At 34.1% G+C, this 24,545-nt stretch overlaps 1 protein-coding gene and 1 long non-coding RNA gene across 6 annotated transcripts; one reads left to right on the forward strand and one right to left on the reverse strand.

The window, feature by feature from the left end:
• Nucleotides 1-1,480: 1,480 nt before the first annotated feature.
• LOC145558488 (uncharacterized) lies at nucleotides 1,481-22,927 on the reverse strand. 2 transcript variants are annotated; one of them, XR_014092498.1, is made up of 4 exons: nucleotides 22,791-22,927; nucleotides 22,372-22,528; nucleotides 20,314-20,652; nucleotides 1,481-2,016 (listed from the first exon to the last, which is right to left on the reverse strand). It is a non-coding gene; the product is annotated as an uncharacterized LOC145558488 (long non-coding RNA). The 2 variants fall into 2 exon arrangements; XR_014092497.1 differs by lacking the exon at nucleotides 22,791-22,927 and having other exon boundaries at nucleotides 22,372-22,635.
• LOC145558487 (uncharacterized) lies at nucleotides 6,729-12,958 on the forward strand. Of its 4 annotated transcripts, none has more exons than XM_081619747.1 (6): nucleotides 6,729-6,965; nucleotides 10,123-10,338; nucleotides 10,414-10,506; nucleotides 11,789-11,902; nucleotides 11,985-12,429; nucleotides 12,717-12,958. In XM_081619747.1, exons 2-5 carry the CDS (start codon nucleotides 10,168-10,170, stop codon nucleotides 12,426-12,428), a joined length of 822 nt encoding a protein of 273 aa, XP_081475873.1. In that variant the 5' UTR covers nucleotides 6,729-6,965; nucleotides 10,123-10,167; the 3' UTR covers nucleotide 12,429; nucleotides 12,717-12,958. The 4 variants fall into 4 exon arrangements, with proteins under 4 accessions (XP_081475873.1, XP_081475874.1, XP_081475875.1 ...); XM_081619748.1 differs by lacking the exon at nucleotides 6,729-6,965 and adding an exon at nucleotides 9,705-10,009 and having other exon boundaries at nucleotides 11,792-11,902; XM_081619746.1 differs by lacking the exon at nucleotides 6,729-6,965 and adding an exon at nucleotides 9,759-10,009.
• Nucleotides 22,928-24,545: the final 1,618 nt, after the last annotated feature.

Raw genomic sequence — 24,545 nt, forward strand, 5'->3', positions numbered from 1 at the left:
TCTGAGGGTTTGGTCTCAAATCTCTCTTTCCATTATTTGATTTAATTTTTTTTAATTATTATTTTCCTTGAAGTTACTAACGTGTGTATTTTGTTATTAGAAAGAGGTACGAGGCATCAAAGTAAGTATTTTAATGATTTTTATTGATGTTATGATGATGTAGAATTAATGCTTAGATTGTTATTTCAATTCCTAGTATCATGTTAGGATGTTTTCCTTAATTTGATGTCTAGGGTAACTTTAATATTAAGTATGATTAAAAGTATGATGCCTTCTATTTTCTTCCTAATATTTATGATTGTTAGTATCATGTTAGGATTAAAGCTTTGATTTTTATTGTTAGTGACATGCTAGGGTTTGTTATTAATCTTGTTTGTATCATGCCTAGGATCTTGCTATTGTTATGCTTTAATATGATTATTATCTTTATTATTGTTATTTTGATTATTATTATGTTGCTTGATATTTATTGTTATTGCTTGATCACACCTTTTATGCCACTACAACAAATTAACACTTGTGCCACGAATTATGCCACGGGAATACAAAATTCGTGGCATAATTTGAGCTAGCCACGGGAAAAATAAATTCAATAATAAACTTGAATGACAACAAAAATTATGTCACGGGAAAAATGAAGTTCGTGGCTAATTGAAACTAGTGCCACGACTAAATTTTTTTCCCGTGGCAAATAAACACTTTTGCAAAAAGAAATTACATTCCCGTGGCAAAAGGACATTGTTGCCACAACAAATAATTTTTCTCGTGGCAAACAAACACTAGTTTCATGGGTACTTTTTTTTTATACCGTGACAATCATTCTCACACTTGTGCAACATTAAAATTTATTTCCGTGGCAGTATGTTAATACAAACGGATCATAGTTTTTGTAAAGAAAATAAACTTAAATTAATGTTATCAATCTTTTAGTTTTAATCATGAGATATAACCTATGTAAAAATAATTTTTTTTTACAAATTCTTACAAGTAAAATTGATGGAAACTTGATTATGCACCACTATAAATTAATAATCGTATTACATTTACTCAAATAAAATTCAAATTATTTCATTTTCAAAATATCGCACCTTGTAATTATTGTTAATAATTTTCGAAAAAAAAAACCTTAGCGTAAAATAGCCTGCAAAACATTTTTTTTTTCAACTTGTAATTATTAATTCTGGGTCTTTTTGTTTGCATTTTTCAAGATTAGTTTATAATACAAATTGTATAACATATACATAAAATAAATTATTCTCAAATGAACTTCTGCAAATTGCACTAAGCTGGTAAAAGGTACAACACGTTTCCCTAAAAGATTATACATGAGCCAAATGGCTAATAACACTTCCTATTATAAAATTTTGCAGCAGTACTTCGTATAGATGCATGTCTTAAAATACTAAGTAAAAAGGATCTTAAAATCAAAAATAGTTTTTGTGTACCACGAGCTTTCTCCAAAGAACAATTGCTACCAAGAAAGCTGAATAAAAGGTCCATGTTTCATTTTTGACAAGATATACAGGCACCAAAAAAACAAAACCAAGAAGTCAACAAACCGACTAAAAAAAAATAGAAAGGTACGACACTATCATGGCACTAAGGGGGAACCAGTTTGGAATAGCCATCCTTCGATATCCTCCTTTTGGGAACCTTAGCTAGTTCTAAAGGAACATCTAACGCTAAATTAAAATCATTTGATAGAGCTACACCAATGTTTGCAAGCAAGTTCGCTATGCGATTGCCTTCAGGATAGCCTTGAAGCACCTGGACTTCCCAATCTTCCTTTTGTATCAAATCATTACAGAAATCAATTAAGTAGGCACATTCACTCACATTATATTGCTTGTTTAATTTGATAACACTTGAATATAAGCCTTATTATCTAACTACACCACAAGTGTGTCAATACTGAGATCCCTGGCTAAGATCAGACCCTTCTTAAGCGCCAGAATTTCAGCTCGAAAAGCTGAGCAACACCCAAAGTTGGCTGAACACCCAAAGTTGGCTGAACACCTCGAAATTAACTTCTCTCATCTCTGATAATATCCCCTCCCCCAGCTAGCTCAAGAGAGCCATTTGCTGCTCCATCTGTGTTAAGCGTGCACCATCCTACTAGTTAATGGGAATGGGATTGGCTATGACTGCAATGCCTTCTACAGAAGCTCGGCCTGTCCTTTGCTAAAACCAGTAGCAGTTGCAGCAGATGGAACGCGCCCAACATACTTAATGTCGTCAGCACTTCCTCTGTCGAAAGATGTGGACATAGATGTGGTGAAATATAGTTGTAAGCGCCCATGTTCATTGGCTCTTCCTGACACCAGACTACCTCAACATCTGCAGCAAATAGTCCAAGTCAAAATTCCTTTTTTTTAAAAAATATATAATGGAAATTCTTGATTATTTATATACTGGAATTTCCAAGTCTAAATTCTGATGCAACCAAAATTCTTGTTATATGATGCTAGAAATCCGATTATTAAGGAAAGTCTTGGTGTGTTTAGGAAACAACAATTATGTATATATCTTGTTTCTTAGTCTTGTATTATTAGGATTCTAGTTCTTTACTTAGTTACCAAGGCTTTGTGCTTAGATATAATGTAGCACATTTCCACAAGTTAAACTAAGTTGATTATATGCAACTTGAAGTAAAATGTGGAACGCTTAAATAACTGAAACTACACATCTCCAATGCCATCCACAGCACCAGCAAATCCCTCATTTTAAGTAAACTAGCTATAACAAATGTAACCAGACCAATTTAAAAACTTGTATATCGATTCAACTCTCAATGGACAAGGTCATATGGGAAAAGGCAAAGCTGCTCCACTCCACAGACCGCAACATCACTGCTATTTTGTTTTTTCCTGTGTTCATCAAGCTGAAAATGATCATACATGTTTTTAAAATGACAACTACTAACGTCCCTGTACCCTATGCCTGATGCATTAAACTATTAAAGGGTGGCTATTTCCCCTGTTTGCATCCTATGCAAGCTTGGCTAACCAAATAATTTTTAATAAGGATGAACTCCTCACCACAGGGCTGATTTCATATCATGACTCGCTTTTCTCAAGAAACTAAGGCCTGCATTTATAAGTACCGATTCTGCACGTGGGTATTTTTTTTTTCTTGGATCTATGATAAGAGTTCTTCTTAGATTTAAGACACTACAACAAATTGACTCTTGTGCCACGAATTATGCCACGGAAATTACTTGAAAATAGAGTGATGATAGATAACTAGAGCAATTACTTGAAAATAGGCCAAGAGCAACACAGGACAATAAAATTAAAAGAAGGGAGTATATGCATATATATAAACATCAATCCCAACAATACCCTTGAACACTTGAAGCAAAGTAATACCCTTGCATATATATCTTTTATTGATGCAACCAGAACTACTAATAATAGTTCAGAATATATGTCAGACCATTTTTTCTAATTTCATATGTTTAAAGTCATAGCTATTAAATTGAATATAGAAATAGTACTCTAATTGGTGATGGTTGAAAGTTTTTAGGTGTACATTGCCATTATTCTAGACACTAATTATGTGTGATAAATCACTAGATTACATGAATATTATCTCTCCTCACCAACTGTAACACCAACCCAAAACTTCCATTATCCAGTGATCCGCCATTGATAAACCTTTCTTACCTCTCATCTACTCCAACATCTAAAGATAAATTATTTGTAATTTAAAAAATAATCAATTTTCTCAATTGTGTGTTAACAGCCTGATTAAGGTCGAATAGATAGAAACAAAATTCAGGTGCAATTGTTCAATTTTATTCCCCATTTTCTTAGGTCCTAAAACTTGATAAAACAATACTCCATAATTATAATGATGATGTACTATGTATTTGTTAATTGCTTATATTGTACGGAGTAAATAAATAGACTTTACAGATACTTCAAAATTTTCCATGTTTTGGAATTGGATTTAAATTATGAGTATCCAAACGTAACATAAAGCAATTGCAAATTTATACTCTCAAATCAATTGAATGAATTATTATGATAAAATGAATAAACAAAGGAGTGTTACCAAACAATGCTTTTACAAAGATGATGAATGGATGGCACAGATATGAGATCTCGTCTAGCTTCATGAGAACGGACTACTTTGAACTTGAAATCGCTGATACCATTCGACCGCAATATGCCAGAAAGACGCTATGCGGTGGCGTTAGTGGCGGCGTCATCTGAAAAGAAGAAAAGGAAGAGAGTTGGAGCTCAAGTTTTGTTATTATTTCGAGGATTCATCTTCGAATTCATTCTAATTCCTCCATCTCTTGATCTATGGGAAATGGTGATAGATTAAAAAAAATTCACAGTCTATGGAAACCCCAAATTGATATCAATTATGTTAAAAATAAATTAAACCGATAGAATCCCCAAATTGATTTGAAGAAACCTAATTTCAGAGAAATATTAAATTTTAGATCTTGGAGAGAAAGAAATGACCTATAATTTGAGATTTCCTACTTCAGTAGAGAAGAGATTAGATGATTGAGAAGAGAATGGAACATGAAGAGAAGAACTGAAGAACACAGGAGGGAGTAGGCTTTCCTTCCTTCTTTTTTTTCTTTTTTTTATTTTTTATTTTTTATAATAAATTACATGTATTTGGAGGAAGTTTTTCCGCCAAAGACTGCTTTTAGAGGGGAGAATTTCCCTAAAATTTTAACTACGTTGTATGGTTAATTGCTTATGGAGGTAATTTTCCTTCCTAAATTTCACTTGTATATTTTGTAGAATTGCAATATTGATAAAAAAAAAAATTATTGGTTAACAACTTTATTTATAAAATTGTAATTTAGCATACGACTTTCTTGCTACTTTTAAATTTATTTTTTTTAGTGTAAAACAATTACATAACAATTGAGTAGTAGATATATACTTGTAAAAAAAAAAAAAAAAGAGTAGTATATATATGAGCATAGTTGCAAATTTGCATTACACATATGATGGAAAGTTTTATTTAAGTAATAAAAATTTATTACATTATTAGTTTAGTTGTGTGGTCTTGTAAAATATAAATGATGTAATTTAATAGTATTGAAAAAACTGCATATGAAGTGAGCTAGCTAGACCAAAGACTAAACTATTACTTCCTCCGTTTTCTTTTAGATGCAACACATCGTTTAGCGCGGTAATTAAGAAATGTGGGGTTTACATGATATAATAAACTTTAAAATAGGATGAGTGATTGTTAGGAGTGTAATTTAGCGGGTCATGTGCTTTAAATAAGGGATATAGTATAATTTTTCCCTAAAGTAACTTTCCTTTATAGTGTGTTTTAAGTATTGTGACATTTCCTTCTTAGGGAAGTATTGCAAGTAAAAGAAAACGGAGGAAGTACATAATATGACTAGGTTTACTCTAAATGTATCAAGTTTTAATTCGAGATAGTTCATTTCGAATTGAAAACCCTTACGAGTATATGAGTATGGATAGATAAAAATATTTGGAATCAAGTTGTTAAAACGTGTTTTAACAACCAGCTAATATTACTCAGCTCTAATAATGTTGTTAGTCAACTTTTATTAGATTATTAAGATAGTATTTGGAGTATTAACTAGTAAGTTACTCTGTGACTATTTTTTTTATTTGGCCTTAGTTAAATAGGTAAAATGATAAACTGATGTAATAACCTCATTAAATATTCAAATCTTAGTTGTAAGAAAAAATGATAATGTTTATCATTACTTGACTTTATAGCAATGATTTATGTTACATTGTTTTCAACACTAATGTTTAATTGCTTGAATACACGGAAGTTCATAAGCAGTTAATTATTGACCCGATCCAAACTCGTCCCGAATACCCAATTTGCCAAATCTAGTTATTACATGATGATGTGGTAATTTTGTTATTCACCTAAACCATTTTTAGTTTTTGACCCATTAATCAATAATAATTATATATTCTACGTATATAGGAAACAATATAATAGTGTGTGTACTTGTTAGAAATCAACATTATTAATCTTTTATTAATAATCAATTGTTATAATTGAAATTACTTACTCTACTTTTCTTACAAACGACTGGGGTTTTATAAACTTGTTCTCTTTAACTTATTTCATATAATTATTACTTATTCCTTAATAAATCCATATCAGAACTTTTAATTATAATCACTTACTTATTGCTAAATATCGTTAATTTTGTATTTTGTTTTGATAATTATTAAATCAAATCAGACTAGACCAAATCTAAAAATTTAGATCATATCAGATAAGACACTAAACAAAACCTTACTATATCTCCTTGTCTTAGGTGACACTACAACAAATTGACACTTGTGCCACATCAAAATATATAGTTTTGGGGCATACATAACTTAACCCAAAGTCAAGTATTCATTCAAGGAAAAAAAAGCTTTGACTAATGTCAATATATTAGGAAATAATTATTATATTCACGACTAATTAATTTTAATCATGAGTACATATTATATAATATATTCTATAAAATTTCTATATATAGTAGTACCTTTAATTATATATATATATATATATGTTATACCTGTATAAAGTATCACTTGAGCTTATTTTGTTATTCTATATGTTATATTATAAGATCATGTTTCCTTCCTTAAATAAAAAAAAAAGAGTATAACCACGAATTGCTAGATTTTTTTTTTTTTTTTTAAAAAAAAAAAAAAAAAAAAAACCCCTACTGATGTGTTGATTAGGCAGCTAATTAGCCAAAACAAAAACATCACACAAATCCCAAAATTGATTAGGCGCTAAATTCCCTTTCATTAGCTGCCAACTTATTAAAAAAATTAGCTAAACCACAAAATTCCCCTCAAAAATTAGAATCTTTCCCGAAAAAAAAAGAAAAGAAATCAAAAATCTTTTGCAGAAGAATTAAAACCGTTCGAACTATCCCTAATTCGAAGAGTCGACTGACGCTCGCAAGATCAATTCTTGGAAAAAATTTCAAGGTTAGATCTATAACCTGTTCGTTTATCTCATATGTAGCGTTTTACTATGTGAATCAATGGTGATTTAATCTATTTTTTCCAATACCTATGTGGTAGCAATTGAAATACGTTGGACTCTACTTCATATGCTTGAATAGAATTGTTCTCGAATTTTGATTATATTTTTGCAATTTCAGCTTCAATTTGGTGTGGCTCAACTGATTTTGCTCTCGCTTTCCTGTTTTCATTTAATTAATTCGATTTTTTTGTAAAAAGTAATTTCTTTGATTATACCTTTTTTTTTGTATAATCTGTTCAATCTTCTGATAATTTGTTTGCATGTGCTGCTATTCAGTTTTTTTGGGCTAAAAAATCAAGTATAACAATTTTTCTGTTAATATGATTCAATGTTAATCGATTATCAAATATGTGCAATTCAACTCTTCAATTTACTCTGTGAAAGCTCTTTGTCAAGTGTGTGTGCAAGGGAGGGGGAGGGTATATAGTTAAGGCCAGGGGCAGTGTGCAGGGAGCACTAGTAGGGAAAATTCATATAGCGTTGCCCGAAAATCCAACAACTGAAGACTGAAGAAACAATTAACAGATCACCATTTACTTCTAGACTCTCTTTCTATTCCTATCAAATGATTGAATTGAAAAATGATAACTTATAGCTCTTTAAAAAATAGATACCAACTCTAACTATAACTTTACTGCAATATGAAAGTTTAAGAAACAAACTATGGAGTAATGCATGAAGTATATAAAATAGTAGAATGTAAGAAATAGTACATTTGCAATTATTTTGTCTTCCCTAATTAAAGTCATTCATATTTAGTGGGGGACCATATATCTTATGCGTTACTGAGAGGCAATGCACAATGTATCTCGAGACAATTATATGTAGTGGGGGAAGCCATAGAAAACGAAAGATAAACAAAGTCACATAATAACAAAACCAATAGTCCAACAAAACAAAAGTAAATGATGATTTAAATAATTTCAGGTCCACTTAGATAATAAGTAAGACTATTTATCAAACCAAACCCACTGAAATTAGAGCAAAAGCTTAATCTTAAACTACTACTACATAATACTAGCTCTAACTACAAATCTATTGCAACATAAACTGACAAATTCTGTTGGAAATGTGCCATTCTAGTCATTGTGAATTGTGAATTATGTATGACTATTGATAATTATTATTATTACTTTTCAATTTTTTTAATAATTAGCTCTCTTTGCATTTATAGCTTTTATTTTCACATGGATACTCTGGATGTTCAAAAGAGGTTAGAGTGGATGAGGTGTGCTAATAGGACAGACAATCTCTATATAAATGGAGTTAATTCCTTTCTTCAATTTTCTTTTGGTGACTTAGAAACAAATAGTGATTTAGGAGAAGAGGAAAAGAAGGTACCTAACCCTTGTAATCGATGCAACAATGGTCCACATAAAACAAGGGACGAAATTTACACCGACTTGATAGTGAATGGAATCGTGCAAGGTTATGTTCGTTGGATCTATCATGGAGAATTCAAACCCCCACAAAAGAAAAGTAGAAATGATTTGGGAGATAGTGCTCATGATGATATATATAGAATGATCCATGACAGGTTTAGTCCCGGAGTTTCTAATAATGATGACATAGATGACATGTTAGATGCTGAGCAACAACCTAAGGAGTTTGATCAACCTAGATATAAAAAGGATACAAAAGAGGCAAAAATGTTTGAAAATTTGATGAGAGATGCTCAACAAACTTTATACCCCGGGTGTAATGAATTTTCTAAATTGTCATTCATTTTGAAGTTATTCCAAATCAAATGTATGGATGGCATGACTAATAAAGCTTTTACTAGTATGCTTCATATGTTGAAAAATTCTTTGCCTAATGGTGCTGATTTGCCATCAAATTATTATGAAGCACGTAAGGTGATTACTAATCTTGGTTTCGATTATGAAAAAATAGAAGCATGTGAAAATGATTGTATGCTATTTTGGAAAGAGAATGCTAACCTTGAAAAGTGTTCCATATGCGATACTAAGCGTGATAAAGCTTCTCCTAAAGTGTTACGCTATTTCCCACTAACTTCGAGGTTGCAAAGGCTATTCATGTCGTCCAAAACAGCAAATGAGATGAGGTGGCACTCTGATAAACGAGAAGATGACGGAGTACTTAGACACCCAACAGATAGTGAAGCTTGGAAGCATTTAGATAAAGAATATCCTACTTTTTATGCAGAGACTCGTAACGTTAGGTTGGGTTTAGCAAGTGATGGATTCAATCCATTTGGCGGGCTTAGAAGTGACTATAGTATATGGCCAGTAGTGGTTGTTGTGTACAATCTCCCTCCATGGATGTGTATGAAACAACCTTACACAATACTATCTTTGTTAATTCCAGGGAAAAGTGGACCCGGAAATAACATTGATGTGTATTTGCAGCCATTAATCGAGGAGTTAAAAGAATTGTGGGAAACTAGAGCTCAGACTTATGATGCTTCAAGGAATGAGAACTTTCAAATGCGTGCTTCATTGTTATGGACCATAAATGATTTTCCTGCGTATGCAAACTTATCTTGGTGGTCTACCAAAGGCTATAAAGCATGTCCTCATTGTATGAAAGAAACTAGCTCTGCTCGGCTACCAAATCAGGGGAAATGTTGTTACATGGACAATCGTCAATTTCTACCTACCGATCATAAATGGAGAGATAATAAATCCTTTAACGGGAAAGTAGAAAAAAGAGGTCCTCCTAGGAAATTATCTTCCAATGAGATTTTAGAACAACTAAAGGACCTTGAAGGCATGAAATTTGGTAAAACAATGAAATTGCCAAAGAGGGATGATAATTGGAAGAAGAAAAGCTTACCTTGTTACCTCCTGGGGAAAATCTGAATGTGGAGTTTGACGATGATGGTGTGGCTATTGGTGATAATGCTTCATTATTTTCTTTCTTCTTGGGTCAACAAGTTCGAAATAAAGCTATATGTTCGGTACAAGTTAAATGTTGGGACGATTATAAATCTGAAACATTAGACCATTTGTGGGCTTGCATCACGGTAATATGTTATCATAATAAACATGTTTATGGAGTTTTTCTTTCTCTTATTAACAATGAAACATTGTCAACTTGATGTATGAGCAATAATTAATTTATCTTTGTCTTTTGCAGGAGAAGTGGTCATTTGATGACCCTGAAAATAGGCGGGAGTGTGTTATGAAACATGCACAACGTTTATTCAGAGGTGCTAGGAGAAAATTGAAATCAAAGTACTTTAATGATAAAAACTTGAAAACAAAAGAAGAACGTCTCAAAAATAAGCCTAGTCATCTGACTAAAGTGGAATGGAAGTTCTTGGTTGACTATTGGAGTGAAGAGGCGGTTATGGTAAAATACACAGATAGTATATGTTTATTCTTATATAATTAACGTATATTATTGATTAAATCCTTTTTATTGTAGGAGAAGAGCAAAAAAGCAAGTGAAAGTAGGGCACAACAGAAGATGCCTCACTATAATGGCACTAAAAGCTTCGGTCGCACTAGACAAGAAATTGTATGTAATAACTACTCTTTCTAATTTTAACTTTTGATTCTTGCCATATGTAGGACTACAATACTCTATGATGTCACATCAAGCCTTAATCAGTACCTTTACTACATTCTATCATTTTCCAAAAAGCTCAAAAGGCTACACTAAATAAACTAATGAGACAAGCATCTTTTGCAGCTGTAAGTGGTTAGTGTTGCAGGCTGTTGTGGGTGGAGAGTGCTCCCCTGCTGTTGCTGCATTTTCTATGAACTGCACACAAGCCCTGCCTGTACACTAGCCCCCTCCCTTCCTGCATACCATCCCCCTCCCCCTCCCTGACAGATGCCACCTGCCTGCACATACCTGCATCCCCTCCCTACTTGCTAAAAAGTTCTGATTTTCGCTGGAAACTTTGATTTTCTTGCTTAAACTCTAACTGACTTGGTGAAAAATCTGGTTTCTCTTGCTGAGAAATATTACTGCTTTGCCAAAATCTTGAATTATCTTCTGAGAAGCTTTCTTCCTTGCTGAAATTCATATTTTCCATCGAAAAAACTGAAACTACTGCTTAGATTTTGTGAGAATATCGATTTTTCTTCTGAAAAATCTTACTGTCTTGCTGAAAATTCTGATTTCTTTTGCTGACAAACCTTGCTAATTTGCAAGAGTCATCAATGTTATAATAACCTGAGCTAGCTGCTACAGTTCTTAGCTGATCTGAAATCTTATCAAACTGAAGAATTTGACTTTGAATTTATTGTCCTTTACCCACTTATTGAATTTTGGGAGTTCTTCTACTCTTACATCCTCAACACAAGCTATACAATTTTGCATCAAACTCGACAGCAGCTTACTGCTGCGAAGCTAGACTTTGTGCTCCGCAATATTATGCTCACGGGTAGGAAAACGCTTTGATCAGACTAATTTTGTCGATCAAAGTACAGTAGGAGCCTTTACTTCCTTTGTACGTATGATCATGACATCCTAGAGGGGTCAGGTATCACTTTGACATTATACCTAAACAATCATACTTTTTCTTCAATAGTAAAATCAAGGAGCTTGTAGGCTTCAGGGTCTGTAGGCCTTATTATCCAGCAAAACTTGTACACCAGCTGAATTTTTTTTTCTTTTTTATTAGCTGAATTCTTGACACATGGAAATTTAAATTCTGTTGGACATAACTAAATGTCATTAGCTTCTAAACCACTAAAAATTTTACGAAGTAATTCTCGTACTTATTCAAAATATGCAAACGTACAATAATTGGGAGTGTAATTTGATTCTAAAAACTCTGTAATGTTTGTAGAAGAAGAAGAATGGCGGGAAGTGTTCTCGAGTTGATGTATTGGTTGCAACTCATACAAGAAAATCTGAGAAGGCTATGAATGCAATCAATTTGGCAAATAACACTCATGCAGTAGTAAGTCTATAAGTTTTATGTTTGTTATTTTCTATTTAACATTTACCATCTTATCTTCTAACTTAATATTGTTTATTCATAGGATGAGATAAACAAATTAAAGGAACAAAGAGAGCAAGGTCTTAATGAGAAAACAAATGAGCAAATTATTCAGGATGTGCTTGGCAAAGATACACATGGGTATTTGAAAGCTCATGGACCTGGTAGAAGTATAAAGCAACATTTTAAAGTAAAGCCCTCTCGAATTGATCTTACTCAAGAGGTGAATGAAGTTATAAAGAAAGCAGATCAAGCAATTGAAGATGCAAGAAAAGAAGCTAAAACTGCTAGAACAGAAGCAGAACAGGCTAAAATAGAAGCTGAACAAGCCAAAAAAGAGGCGGAAGCTGTTAAGAATGACGTGGACAGAAAAATTGCTGATAATAATGCAGTTTGGGAGAAGAAGTTTAGTCAACTTCTGGATTTTCTTGGAGCAGGAAGTTCATCAGATTATGATGATTTAGGAAGTCAAGGTTCAAAGGAATGAAGTAAGTAATGCTATCTTCACCTGTTATACATTATTCATTGGTGCATGATTCATCTTAGATATAAGTTTATGAGCTTAAAGTAGTTATACATTATTCACCTGTTATAGCAGCAGTAGTTAGACATTAAAGAATTTTGCCATGTGCGAGTTGTTATAATTTATGATCTTAAAGTTAATTGTTCTATATTTTGTGTCAATTTGACTTTTTCATTTTGAAAACATATCCTTTTTTTGGTGCTCTTTTTGAAAAAATATTAACTTGATCATTTATCTATTTATTTATTGTAGGTAACAAGGAGCGGAGCACAGACATATTGTCACATTGTACATATATATAGAGTATATATTGTTCTTCAGCAAAACGATTTGAGTGTTTTATTTTTTATTTATTTTAGTAAGAGTGAGCTAGTGATGAGACAATGAGACAATTGATTTCTAGTATGTATGGATATCGAATTCAAGTATGTTTGAATGAATGGGATTCCAAGACATAATATCACCTTTTCAATGTTATATATCGATTTCAAGAATGACAAATATGACATATTTGAGAAAAACTCCATCTTTAATATTCAGTTATGCGTATACCATAAATGTTGCAACAAATTAAAGCTTATGCCCATTGAAATTATTAGCCACGATAGTCATTAGTGTAAAATGATATTATTTGTCACGAAAGTAATGTGGCAATGGATTTATTTGCCACGGTATTATTTGTGGCAAATAAATAATTAGCTACAGTATATTGTGGCGACAAAGTTTATTAGCCACGGTAATATTTGTGGCAAAGAAGATTACTGGTCACGGTAATGTTTGTGGCAACTAAGTTTATTAGCCACGGTAGAATTTGTGGCAAAGAACTTGTTAGCCACATTAATATTCGTGGCAAGTGAATTTTTTTGCCACGTTACATACCCGTGGCATAAAATTCGAAATTTGCCACGACATCCATTTTCCCGTGGCAAATTTCCTAGCCACGGCCTCTTGTGTCACAGGAGTAAATTTAAAAATTCCCGTGGCTACACTACATTGCCACGAGAATTTTAAACTTGTGCCACGATTTTACTCGTGGCACAAAGGTGAATTTGTTCCTCTCTGCCGTGACGTTGCTGCGGCAATTGAAGTGGAGTCTTTGGCTGGTGATCAATAAAGGTTATGGCAGATGTCACCTTCCTACTCCAGTGGATCTTTTGAGTTTCCCTCATCCAGATCTGTAGTAACTAAGTAGTTTTTGTTGCTATCTTTGGGGTGTATAGCTGCGAAAGATTATGTTTTCTTGTGCTTTTGCTGAATACTTTATCTATTGCTGCCGGGCCTGTCCAGCTTATCTTGACTTGTATTTTTCTAACTTTCTCTGCTGAGTGTTTTCTTGTCCCGGTGGACGAGGGCTCAGCTTTGCGCATATTGTAATTGACCTGCTGAATGTTTACTCTGCCCTGGTGGGCAGGGGTTCGGCTTTATATTGTATGTATTTGGTGATCTTCTCTGCTATTTTGCCTACTGCTAATTTCGCAGCTTGCACGTCTTCCTGGACCTGCTGCTGGGCCCAGGTATAGTAGTATCGAGATCCTAGCGTAGCAGCCCCTTTGTTGTATTTGGTGAAGCCTCGTAGGTTGGGCCTCCTTGTCTTCTTGATTTTGATGCTAAGTGCTTTCTTGCCTCTTTGTTCTCTACTGTGCTTGGCGGGAACTGCAATGGGTTTTACTCTTCTTGTTCTATTTGCTTTGGGTGCTTGTGCATTACGTACTCTATTTAAATTTGATAGAGGTTTTCTTGCACGCTGGTTAGTTTATTCGATTGTTTCCTGTAAGGGCATTATTCCATTTGCTTTGCTGAGACTTATTTGTGTCAATCAACTTTCTGACTGCTCATCTTATGTCATTCAACTTGTTTTGCTGCGACTTATTTTATGTCGTTCAGCTTGTTTATGCTGCGAGTTGTTTTATGTTGTTCAGCTTATTTATGCTGCGACTTGTTGTTTTGTGCCGCTTACTTCTCTTTGTAAGGGTTTATTGTATATCTATCTCCTCCTTTCCTCTCCTCCTCAAAGAGGTGAGCTAAGTGGGACTAAGAGAACCTTAGTGTTTCCCACGTAGCTCATCTTCTTCGTTTTCCCTTTACTCTCCTGCTCAAGCTAAACGGGCAAGGCCTCCCCCTCAGGCGTCCCCGAGGTGGTGCCCTGTTTTACTTTGAGTAGTTCCGGTGAGGTTTTAGGGAGGGATGCTTTAATTTGTCGTCTAACACTATTTTGCCACTTTGTGCTAGGGCGCTTCTTGCCTCTAACACCTTTTTTTTTTTTTTTTTTTTTTTTTTTTTTTTTTACTTCTGTATGTTAGTATATGATGCTAAGGCATGATATAATAAAACAGGTTTATGTAACATACTCCTCACGCGGAGGCTTGTATTTCATTGAATAAAAATAGCTCGAATGCCTTAGTTAACATAACATGAACTAAATAGAGTTTGTGCAAAATTGAAATAACTATCTCTGTTTCTTCTTAACTTCATGCTTTTTAAATAAAATATTTTTTTAACACATCAGCATTGAAACTATTTCTTAAGACCTGACCTTCTTGATCTGCAAGGAGGAATGCACCTGGTCCAACCTGCTCGTGAATGATGAAAGGGCCTTCTCAGTTTGCTAATTTCCATGTTGATTTCCTCTTCCCACTGCTGTTGTCCTTCTGAGGACTAAATCTCCGGGCAGGAGCTCTCTGTGCTTGACCCTCTTGTTGAAAGCTTTGGAAATCCTACTCTTCTGGGCTACCAGCTTGAGAGCTGCTTTTAGCCTTACTTCTGGCAGGAAGTCTAGATCTTCCAGCATGCGTTTTTCATTTCCTTGTTGTTCATAGTGTTGTATCCTCAGGTTGGGAATTCGCACTTCTACTAGGACAACTGCATCAGCCCCATAGGCTAGGGTGAAAAGGCTTTTACCAGTGGACTCTTTTTCAGTGGTTCTGTTTGCCCATAAGATCTCTGGGATTAGGTCTGCCCATAGGCCCTTGTATTCCTCCAGCTTCATCTGCAGGGATGTTAGGATCAACTTGTTTGCTGCTTCTGCCTGACCATTACTTTGTGGGTGGCAGAATGAGGCACTTGCATACTTGGTGCCCATTTCTTCTAGGTAATCCTTGATGGTGTCACAATCGAACTGACATCCATGATCAAAGACTATGCACTGTGGCACATTGAACCTTGTGATGATGTTCTTCCATATGAATGTCCTTACTTGGACTTCCTTTATGTACTTAGCGGGTTCAGCCTCTATCCACTTGGTAAAATAATCTACTACCACAATGAGATACTTCCTTCCTGTTGACCTAGTCGTAAAAGGTCCCAATATGTCCATTCCCCACTGAGCAAACGGGATCAGGCTGAGGATCGGGGTTAGATCATTTGCTGGTTGTAATATAACTGGGGAATATTTTTGACACTTGTCGCACTTTTTCACAGATGCCAGTGCGTCTTGCATCAGAGTTGGCCGGTACGCACCTCTTTTGAGGACTTCTACTCCCAATGCCTTTCCACCAATGTGGTTGGCACATATCCCCGAGTGTGCTTCTTCCATGATCTTCTCTTGCGCCCACTCTGGGATACACCTCAGCAGTGGTTTCGAGGAGCCATTCTTGTTAAGCTCCCCATTCATTACCACGTACCAGTTGGCGTCCTTCTTAACCTTCTTGGCTTGCACCTCGTCATCTGGTAACGAGCCGTGAACTTTGTATGCTAGGATGTCTGTGTACCAAGTTCGCTGCTGCCTGATGCAGTTTACTTGCTCTTTTTCAGTGATACTGCTTTCATCAAGGACTTCTACCATTACCGTCCTCGTGAGGCTCTGCATGGTAGAACTGGCTAACTTTGACAAAGCGTCAGCCTGGGAGTTTCCTGCTCTGGGAACCAAGTCTATCTGGAAATGAACTAGCTGAGCTGCCACTTCCTTTACTTTAGTTCCATATTTCAGCATGGTGGCTTCCCTAATCTCATACGCCCCCTGTAGTTGGCTGGCGACAAGCTGAGAGTCAGTTTGCAGATGGACTTTTCGGGCTCTGCCTGCGATACTCATACGCAGATCCCACTCCCTGCCTCGTACTCTGCCTCGTTGTTTGATGCTTTGAACTTTAACTTTATGGCGTACTCAAATACATTTCCCTCTGGAGATGTCATTATGACTCCTGCTCCACTCCCTGTTTGGGATGAGGATCCATCTACTTCTACTTTCCAGATCCTAATGTCGTCTTCTTTCTCCTCATCAGAGGCTTCCACGATGAAATCCGCTAAGGCTTGTGCCTTGATTGCTGCCCTAGGTTTGACCTCAAACTCATACTAAGAAAGCTCGATGACCCATTTTAAGAGTCTTCCTGATGCATCCATTTTCTGTAATGCCTTTTCCAGCGTGTGATTTGTGAGGATTTGTATTACGTGCGCATCAAAATATGGTTTTATCTTCCTTGATGTTGTTACCACTATGGAGGCTAGTTTCTCTACCAATGGGTACCTTTGCTCTACCTCGGTCAGTACATGGCTCATGAAGTATATTAGCCTTTGTTGTTTTTGTCTTTCTACCAGTAGCACAGCTGCGATTGTCTGAATTGATGTAGAAATATACAGCTGCAACTTTTCCCTTAACTCCGGGTTGATCATTGTTGGGAGCTTAGTCAGATGCTCCTTAATACCCTCAAAAGCTTCTTTTTCTGCAGCTTTCCACTTATATTCTCTGTTCCCCTTCAGTAGCTGGTAGAACGGTAAGGCCTTGTCTGCTGACTTGCTAATGAACCTAGTCAGCGCGACCATTCTGCCTGTCAACCGCATGATGTCTTTAATGCACTTAAGCTCAGGCAAGCTTAGGATTGCTTTTATCTTTTCCGAATTTGCGTCTATTCCTCTCTCGCTGATTAGGATACCTAAGAATTTTTCTGAGCTCACTCCGAAGACACATTTCTTCGGGTTGAGTTTGATTTTGTACTTGTTCAGGGTGGCAAATCTTTCTTCCAGATTGTAGACACCCATTTGTGTCTCCCCAAAACCAAACCCAATGATGAGTACCTTTCGCGTCGAATCATAATCGAATGAAGTGAAAGTGTGGAAAGTTTAGTGTTGCGGAGAGTTTTAATTTCTTTTCTCTTCTCTTTGTTTTTGAAAACTTATTTTAAGAAAACAGACAATCCAGTTTGGTTGGTCCATTATATGGGTCCAATAGTAGTGTAGTTGGATGGGGCTTGACAAGAGCTTTCCGACGATATATTATAAGCCCAATTCCGATGAATATTAAGGAAGTTATGGCCAATTTAGTGAACTGGGCCCGGTTTGAGCCTTATATGCGGCCCAATGATCTAGGGGAGGGCCTAATATAGATTTATCATTCTTAATGCAATTAGGAATGGTTTTAGTCTTCTAGATTCTTCTAGAAGGTTCTTTTCATTCCTAATTTAATTAGCATTGATAAATTGACTTTTGTTGACTTTTCAGAGTTTTAATTAAAATCAAAGAACATTTTTTCTTGTACGGCAATTTTATATGATTTTAAGAAAACGCGTGAATTTCCAGATCAGCGCCAAACGCCAGCTGTAGCGCCTGGCGCTACGCTTAGCGCCTGGCGCTAATGTTGGCGTCTGGCGCCAATAGCCAGAGTTGGCGCCAACATCGTTTTATCTGCGCCAGAACTTTGTTTTTGATATTTTATCTTTTTGGCTGATTTCCTCTATAAATAACGTGCTAAAAACTCCGTTTTCAATAACCAGTTTTCAATAATCAATCTACCGATTCTTTCTCTCTCTCTCTCTCTCTTTTCTAAACTAGCCTTTTACATACAAAATTCCGCATTCATTAGATCTACATACACCAAGCCATATTCGAAGTTGCTTTCGCCCTAGACGTGAAAGGTTTAATTTCTGAGGGTTTGGTCTCAAATCTCTCTTTCCATTATTTGATTTAATTTTTTTTAATTATTATTTTCCTTGAAGTTACTAACGTGTGTATTTTGTTATTAGAAAGAGGTACGAGGCATCAAAGTAAGTATTTTAATGATTTTTATTGATGTTATGATGATGTAGAATTAATGCTTAGATTGTTATTTCAATTCCTAGTATCATGTTAGGATGTTTTCCTTAATTTGATGTCTAGGGTAACTTTAATATTAAGTATGATTAAAAGTATGATGCCTTCTATTTTCTTCCTAATATTTATGATTGTTAGTATCATGTTAGTATTAAAGCTTTGATTTTTATTGTTAGTGACATGCTAGGGTTTGTTATTAATCTTGTTTGTATCATGCCTAGGATCTTGCTATTGTTATGCTTTAATATGATTATTATCTTTATTATTGTTATTTTGATTATTATTATGTTGCTTGATATTTATTGTTATTGCTTGATCACACCTTTTATGCCACTACAACAAATTAACACTTGTGCCACGAATTATGCCACGGGAATACAAAATTCGTGGCATAATTTGAGCTAGCCACGGGAAAAATAAATTCAATAATAAACTTGAATGACAACAAAAATTATGTCACGGGAAAAATGAAGTTCGTGGCTAATTGAAACTAGTGCCACGACTAAATTTTTTTCCCGTGGCAAATAAACACTTTTGCAAAAAGAAATTACATTCCCGTGGCAAAAGGACATTGTTGCCACAACAAATAATTTTTCTCGTGGCAAACAAACACTAGTTTCATGGGTACTTGTTTTTTTATACCGTGACAATCATTCTCACACTTGTGCAACATTAAAATTTATTTCCGTGGCAGTATGTTAATACAAACGGATCATAGTTTTTGTAAAGAAAATAAACTTAAATTAATGTTATCAATCTTTTAGTTTTAATCATGAGATATAACCTATGTAAAAATAATTTTTTTTTACAAATTCTTACAAGTAAAATTGATGGAAACTTGATTATGCACCACTATAAATTAATAATCGTATTACATTTACTCAAATAAAATTCAAATTATTTCATTTTCAAAATATCGCACCTTGTAATTATTGTTAATAATTTTCGAAAAAAAAACCTTAGCGTAAAATAGCCTGCAAAACATTTTTTTTTTCAACTTGTAATTATTAATTCTGGGTCTTTTTGTTTGCATTTTTCAAGATTAGTTTATAATACAAATTGTATAACATATACATAAAATAAATTATTCTCAAATGAACTTCTGCAAATTGCACTAAGCTGGTAAAAGGTACAACACGTTTCCCTAAAAGATTATACATGAGCCAAATGGCTAATAACACTTCCTATTATAAAATTTTGCAGCAATACTTCGTATAGATGCATGTCTTAAAATACTAAGTAAAAAGGATCTTAAAATCAAAAATAGTTTTTGTGTACCACGAGCTTTCTCCAAAGAACAATTGCTACCAAGAAAGCTGAATAAAAGGTCCATGTTTCATTTTTGACAAGATATACAGGCACCAAAAAAACAAAACCAAGAAGTCAACAAACCGACTAAAAAAAAATAGAAAGGTACGACACTATCATGGCACTAAGGGGGAACCAGTTTGGAATAGCCATCCTTCGATATCCTCCTTTTGGGAACCTTAGCTAGTTCTAAAGGAACATCTAACGCTAAATTAAAATCATTTGATAGAGCTACACCAATGTTTGCAAGCAAGTTCGCTATGCGATTGCCTTCAGGATAGCCTTGAAGCACCTGGACTTCCCAATCTTCCTTTTGTATCAAATCATTACAGAAATCAATTAAGTAGGCACATTCACTCACATTATATTGCTTGTTTAATTTGATAACACTTGAATATAAGCCTTATTATCTAACTACACCACAAGTGTGTCAATACTGAGATCCCTGGCTAAGATCAGACCCTTCTTAAGCGCCAGAATTTCAGCTCGAAAAGCTGAGCAACACCCAAAGTTGGCTGAACACCCAAAGTTGGCTGAACACCTCGAAATTAACTTCTCTCATCTCTGATAATATCCCCTCCCCCAGCTAGCTCAAGAGAGCCATTTGCTGCTCCATCTGTGTTAAGCGTGCGCCATCCTACTAGTTAATGGGAATGGGATTGGCTATGACTGCAATGCCTTCTACAGAAGCTCGGCCTGTCCTTTGCTAAAACCAGTAGCAGTTGCAGCAGATGGAACGCGCCCAACATACTTAATGTCGTCAGCACTTCCTCTGTCGAAAGATGTGGACATAGATGAGGTGAAATATAGTTGTAAGCGCCCATGTTCATTGGCTCTTCCTGACACCAGACTACCTCAACATCTGCAGCAAATAGTCCAAGTCAAAATTCCTTTTTTTTAAAAAATATATAATGGAAATTCTTGATTATTTATATACTGGAATTTCCAAGTCTAAATTCTGATGCAACCAAAATTCTTGTTATATGATGCTAGAAATCCGATTATTAAGGAAAGTCTTGGTGTGTTTAGGAAACAACAATTATGTATATATCTTGTTTCTTAGTCTTGTATTATTAGGATTCTAGTTCTTTACTTAGTTACCAAGGCTTTGTGCTTAGATATAATGTAGCACATTTCCACAAGTTAAACTAAGTTGATTATATGCAACTTGAAGTAAAATGTGGAACGCTTAAATAACTGAAACTACACATCTCCAATGCCATCCACAGCACCAGCAAATCCCTCATTTTAAGTAAACTAGCTATAACAAATGTAACCAGACCAATTTAAAAACTTGTATATCGATTCAACTCTCAATGGACAAGGTCATATGGGAAAAGGCAAAGCTGCTCCACTCCACAGACCGCAACATCACTGCTATTTTGTTTTTTCCTGTGTTCATCAAGCTGAAAATGATCATACATGTTTTTAAAATGACAACTACTAACGTCCCTGTACCCTATGCCTGATGCATTAAACTATTAAAGGGTGGCTATTTCCCCTGTTTGCATCCTATGCAAGCTTGGCTAACCAAATAATTTTTAATAAGGATGAACTCCTCACCACAGGGCTGATTTCATATCATGACTCGCTTTTCTCAAGAAACTAAGGCCTGCATTTATAAGTACCGATTCTGCACGTGGGTATTTTTTTTTTCTTGGATCTATGATAAGAGTTCTTCTTAGATTTAAGACACTACAACAAATTGACTCTTGTGCCACGAATTATGCCACGGAAATTACTTGAAAATAGAGTGATGATAGATAACTAGAGCAATTACTTGAAAATAGGCCAAGAGCAACACAGGACAATAAAATTAAAAGAAGGGAGTATATGCATATATATAAACATCAATCCCAACAATACCCTTGAACACTTGAAGCAAAGTAATACCCTTGCATATATATCTTTTATTGATGCAACCAGAACTACTAATAATAGTTCAGAATATATGTCAGACCATTTTTTCTAATTTCATATGTTTAAAGTCATAGCTATTAAATTGAATATAGAAATAGTACTCTAATTGGTGATGGTTGAAAGTTTTTAGGTGTACATTGCCATTATTCTAGACACTAATTATGTGTGATAAATCACTAGATTACATGAATATTATCTCTCCTCACCAACTGTAACACCAACCCAAAACTTCCATTATCCAGTGATCCGCCATTGATAAACCTTTCTTACCTCTCATCTACTCCAACATCTAAAGATAAATTATTTGTAATTTAAAAAATAATCAATTTTCTCAATTGTGTGTTAACAGCCTGATTAAGGTCGAATAGATAGAAACAAAATTCAGGTGCAATTGTTCAATTTTATTCCCCATTTTCTTAGGTCCTAAAACTTGATAAAACAATACTCCATAATTATAATGATGATGTACTATGTATTTGTTAATTGCTTATATTGTACGGAGTAAATAAATAGACTTTACAGATACTTCAAAATTTTCCATGTTTTGGAATTGGATTTAAATTATGAGTATCCAAACGTAACATAAAGCAATTGCAAATTTATACTCTCAAATCAATTGAATGAATTATTATGATAAAATGAATAAACAAAGGAGTGTTACCAAACAATGCTTTTACAAAGATGATGAATGGATGGCACAGATATGAGATCTCGTCTAGCTTCATGAGAACGGACTACTTTGAACTTGAAATCGCTGATACCATTCGACCGCAATATGCCAGAAAGACGCTATGCGGTGGCGTTAGTGGCGGCGTCATCTGAAAAGAAGAAAAGGAAGAGAGTTGGAGCTCAAGTTTTGTTATTATTTCGAGGATTCATCTTCGAATTCATTCTAATTCCTCCATCTCTTGATCTATGGGAAATGGTGATAGATTAAAAAAAATTCACAGTCTATGGAAACCCCAAATTGATATCAATTATGTTAAAAATAAATTAAACCGATAGAATCCCCAAATTGATTTGAAGAAACCTAATTTCAGAGAAATATTAAATTTTAGATCTTGGAGAGAAAGAAATGACCTATAATTTGAGATTTCCTACTTCAGTAGAGAAGAGATTAGATGATTGAGAAGAGAATGGAACATGAAGAGAAGAACTGAAGAACACAGGAGGGAGTAGGCTTTCCTTCCTTCTTTTTTTTCTTTTTTTTATTTTTTATTTTTTATAATAAATTACATGTATTTGGAGGAAGTTTTTCCGCCAAAGACTGCTTTTAGAGGGGAGAATTTCCCTAAAATTTTAACTACGTTGTATGGTTAATTGCTTATGGAGGTAATTTTCCTTCCTAAATTTCACTTGTATATTTTGTAGAATTGCAATATTGATAAAAAAAAAAATTATTGGTTAACAACTTTATTTATAAAATTGTAATTTAGCATACGACTTTCTTGCTACTTTTAAATTTATTTTTTTTAGTGTAAAACAATTACATAACAATTGAGTAGTAGATATATACTTGTAAAAAAAAAAAAAAAAGAGTAGTATATATATGAGCATAGTTGCAAATTTGCATTACACATATGATGGAAAGTTTTATTTAAGTAATAAAAATTTATTACATTATTAGTTTAGTTGTGTGGTCTTGTAAAATATAAATGATGTAATTTAATAGTATTGAAAAAACTGCATATGAAGTGAGCTAGCTAGACCAAAGACTAAACTATTACTTCCTCCGTTTTCTTTTAGATGCAACACATCGTTTAGCGCGGTAATTAAGAAATGTGGGGTTTACATGATATAATAAACTTTAAAATAGGATGAGTGATTGTTAGGAGTGTAATTTAGCGGGTCATGTGCTTTAAATAAGGGATATAGTATAATTTTTCCCTAAAGTAACTTTCCTTTATAGTGTGTTTTAAGTATTGTGACATTTCCTTCTTAGGGAAGTATTGCAAGTAAAAGAAAACGGAGGAAGTACATAATATGACTAGGTTTACTCTAAATGTATCAAGTTTTAATTCGAGATAGTTCATTTCGAATTGAAAACCCTTACGAGTATATGAGTATGGATAGATAAAAATATTTGGAATCAAGTTGTTAAAACGTGTTTTAACAACCAGCTAATATTACTCAGCTCTAATAATGTTGTTAGTCAACTTTTATTAGATTATTAAGATAGTATTTGGAGTATTAACTAGTAAGTTACTCTGTGACTATTTTTTTTATTTGGCCTTAGTTAAATAGGTAAAATGATAAACTGATGTAATAACCTCATTAAATATTCAAATCTTAGTTGTAAGAAAAAATGATAATGTTTATCATTACTTGACTTTATAGCAATGATTTATGTTACATTGTTTTCAACACTAATGTTTAATTGCTTGAATACACGGAAGTTCATAAGCAGTTAATTATTGACCCGATCCAAACTCGTCCCGAATACCCAATTTGCCAAATCTAGTTATTACATGATGATGTGGTAATTTTGTTATTCACCTAAACCATTTTTAGTTTTTGACCCATTAATCAATAATAATTATATATTCTACGTATATAGGAAACAATATAATAGTGTGTGTACTTGTTAGAAATCAACATTATTAATCTTTTATTAATAATCAATTGTTATAATTGAAATTACTTACTCTACTTTTCTTACAAACGACTGGGGTTTTATAAACTTGTTCTCTTTAACTTATTTCATATAATTATTACTTATTCCTTAATAAATCCATATCAGAACTTTTAATTATAATCACTTACTTATTGCTAAATATCGTTAATTTTGTATTTTGTTTTGATAATTATTAAATCAAATCAGACTAGACCAAATCT

The sequence above is a fragment of the Chenopodium album genome, chromosome 9 (genome assembly GCF_948465745.1).
Source record: "Chenopodium album chromosome 9, dcCheAlbu1.1, whole genome shotgun sequence".
Taxonomy (NCBI): domain Eukaryota; kingdom Viridiplantae; phylum Streptophyta; class Magnoliopsida; order Caryophyllales; family Amaranthaceae; genus Chenopodium; species Chenopodium album.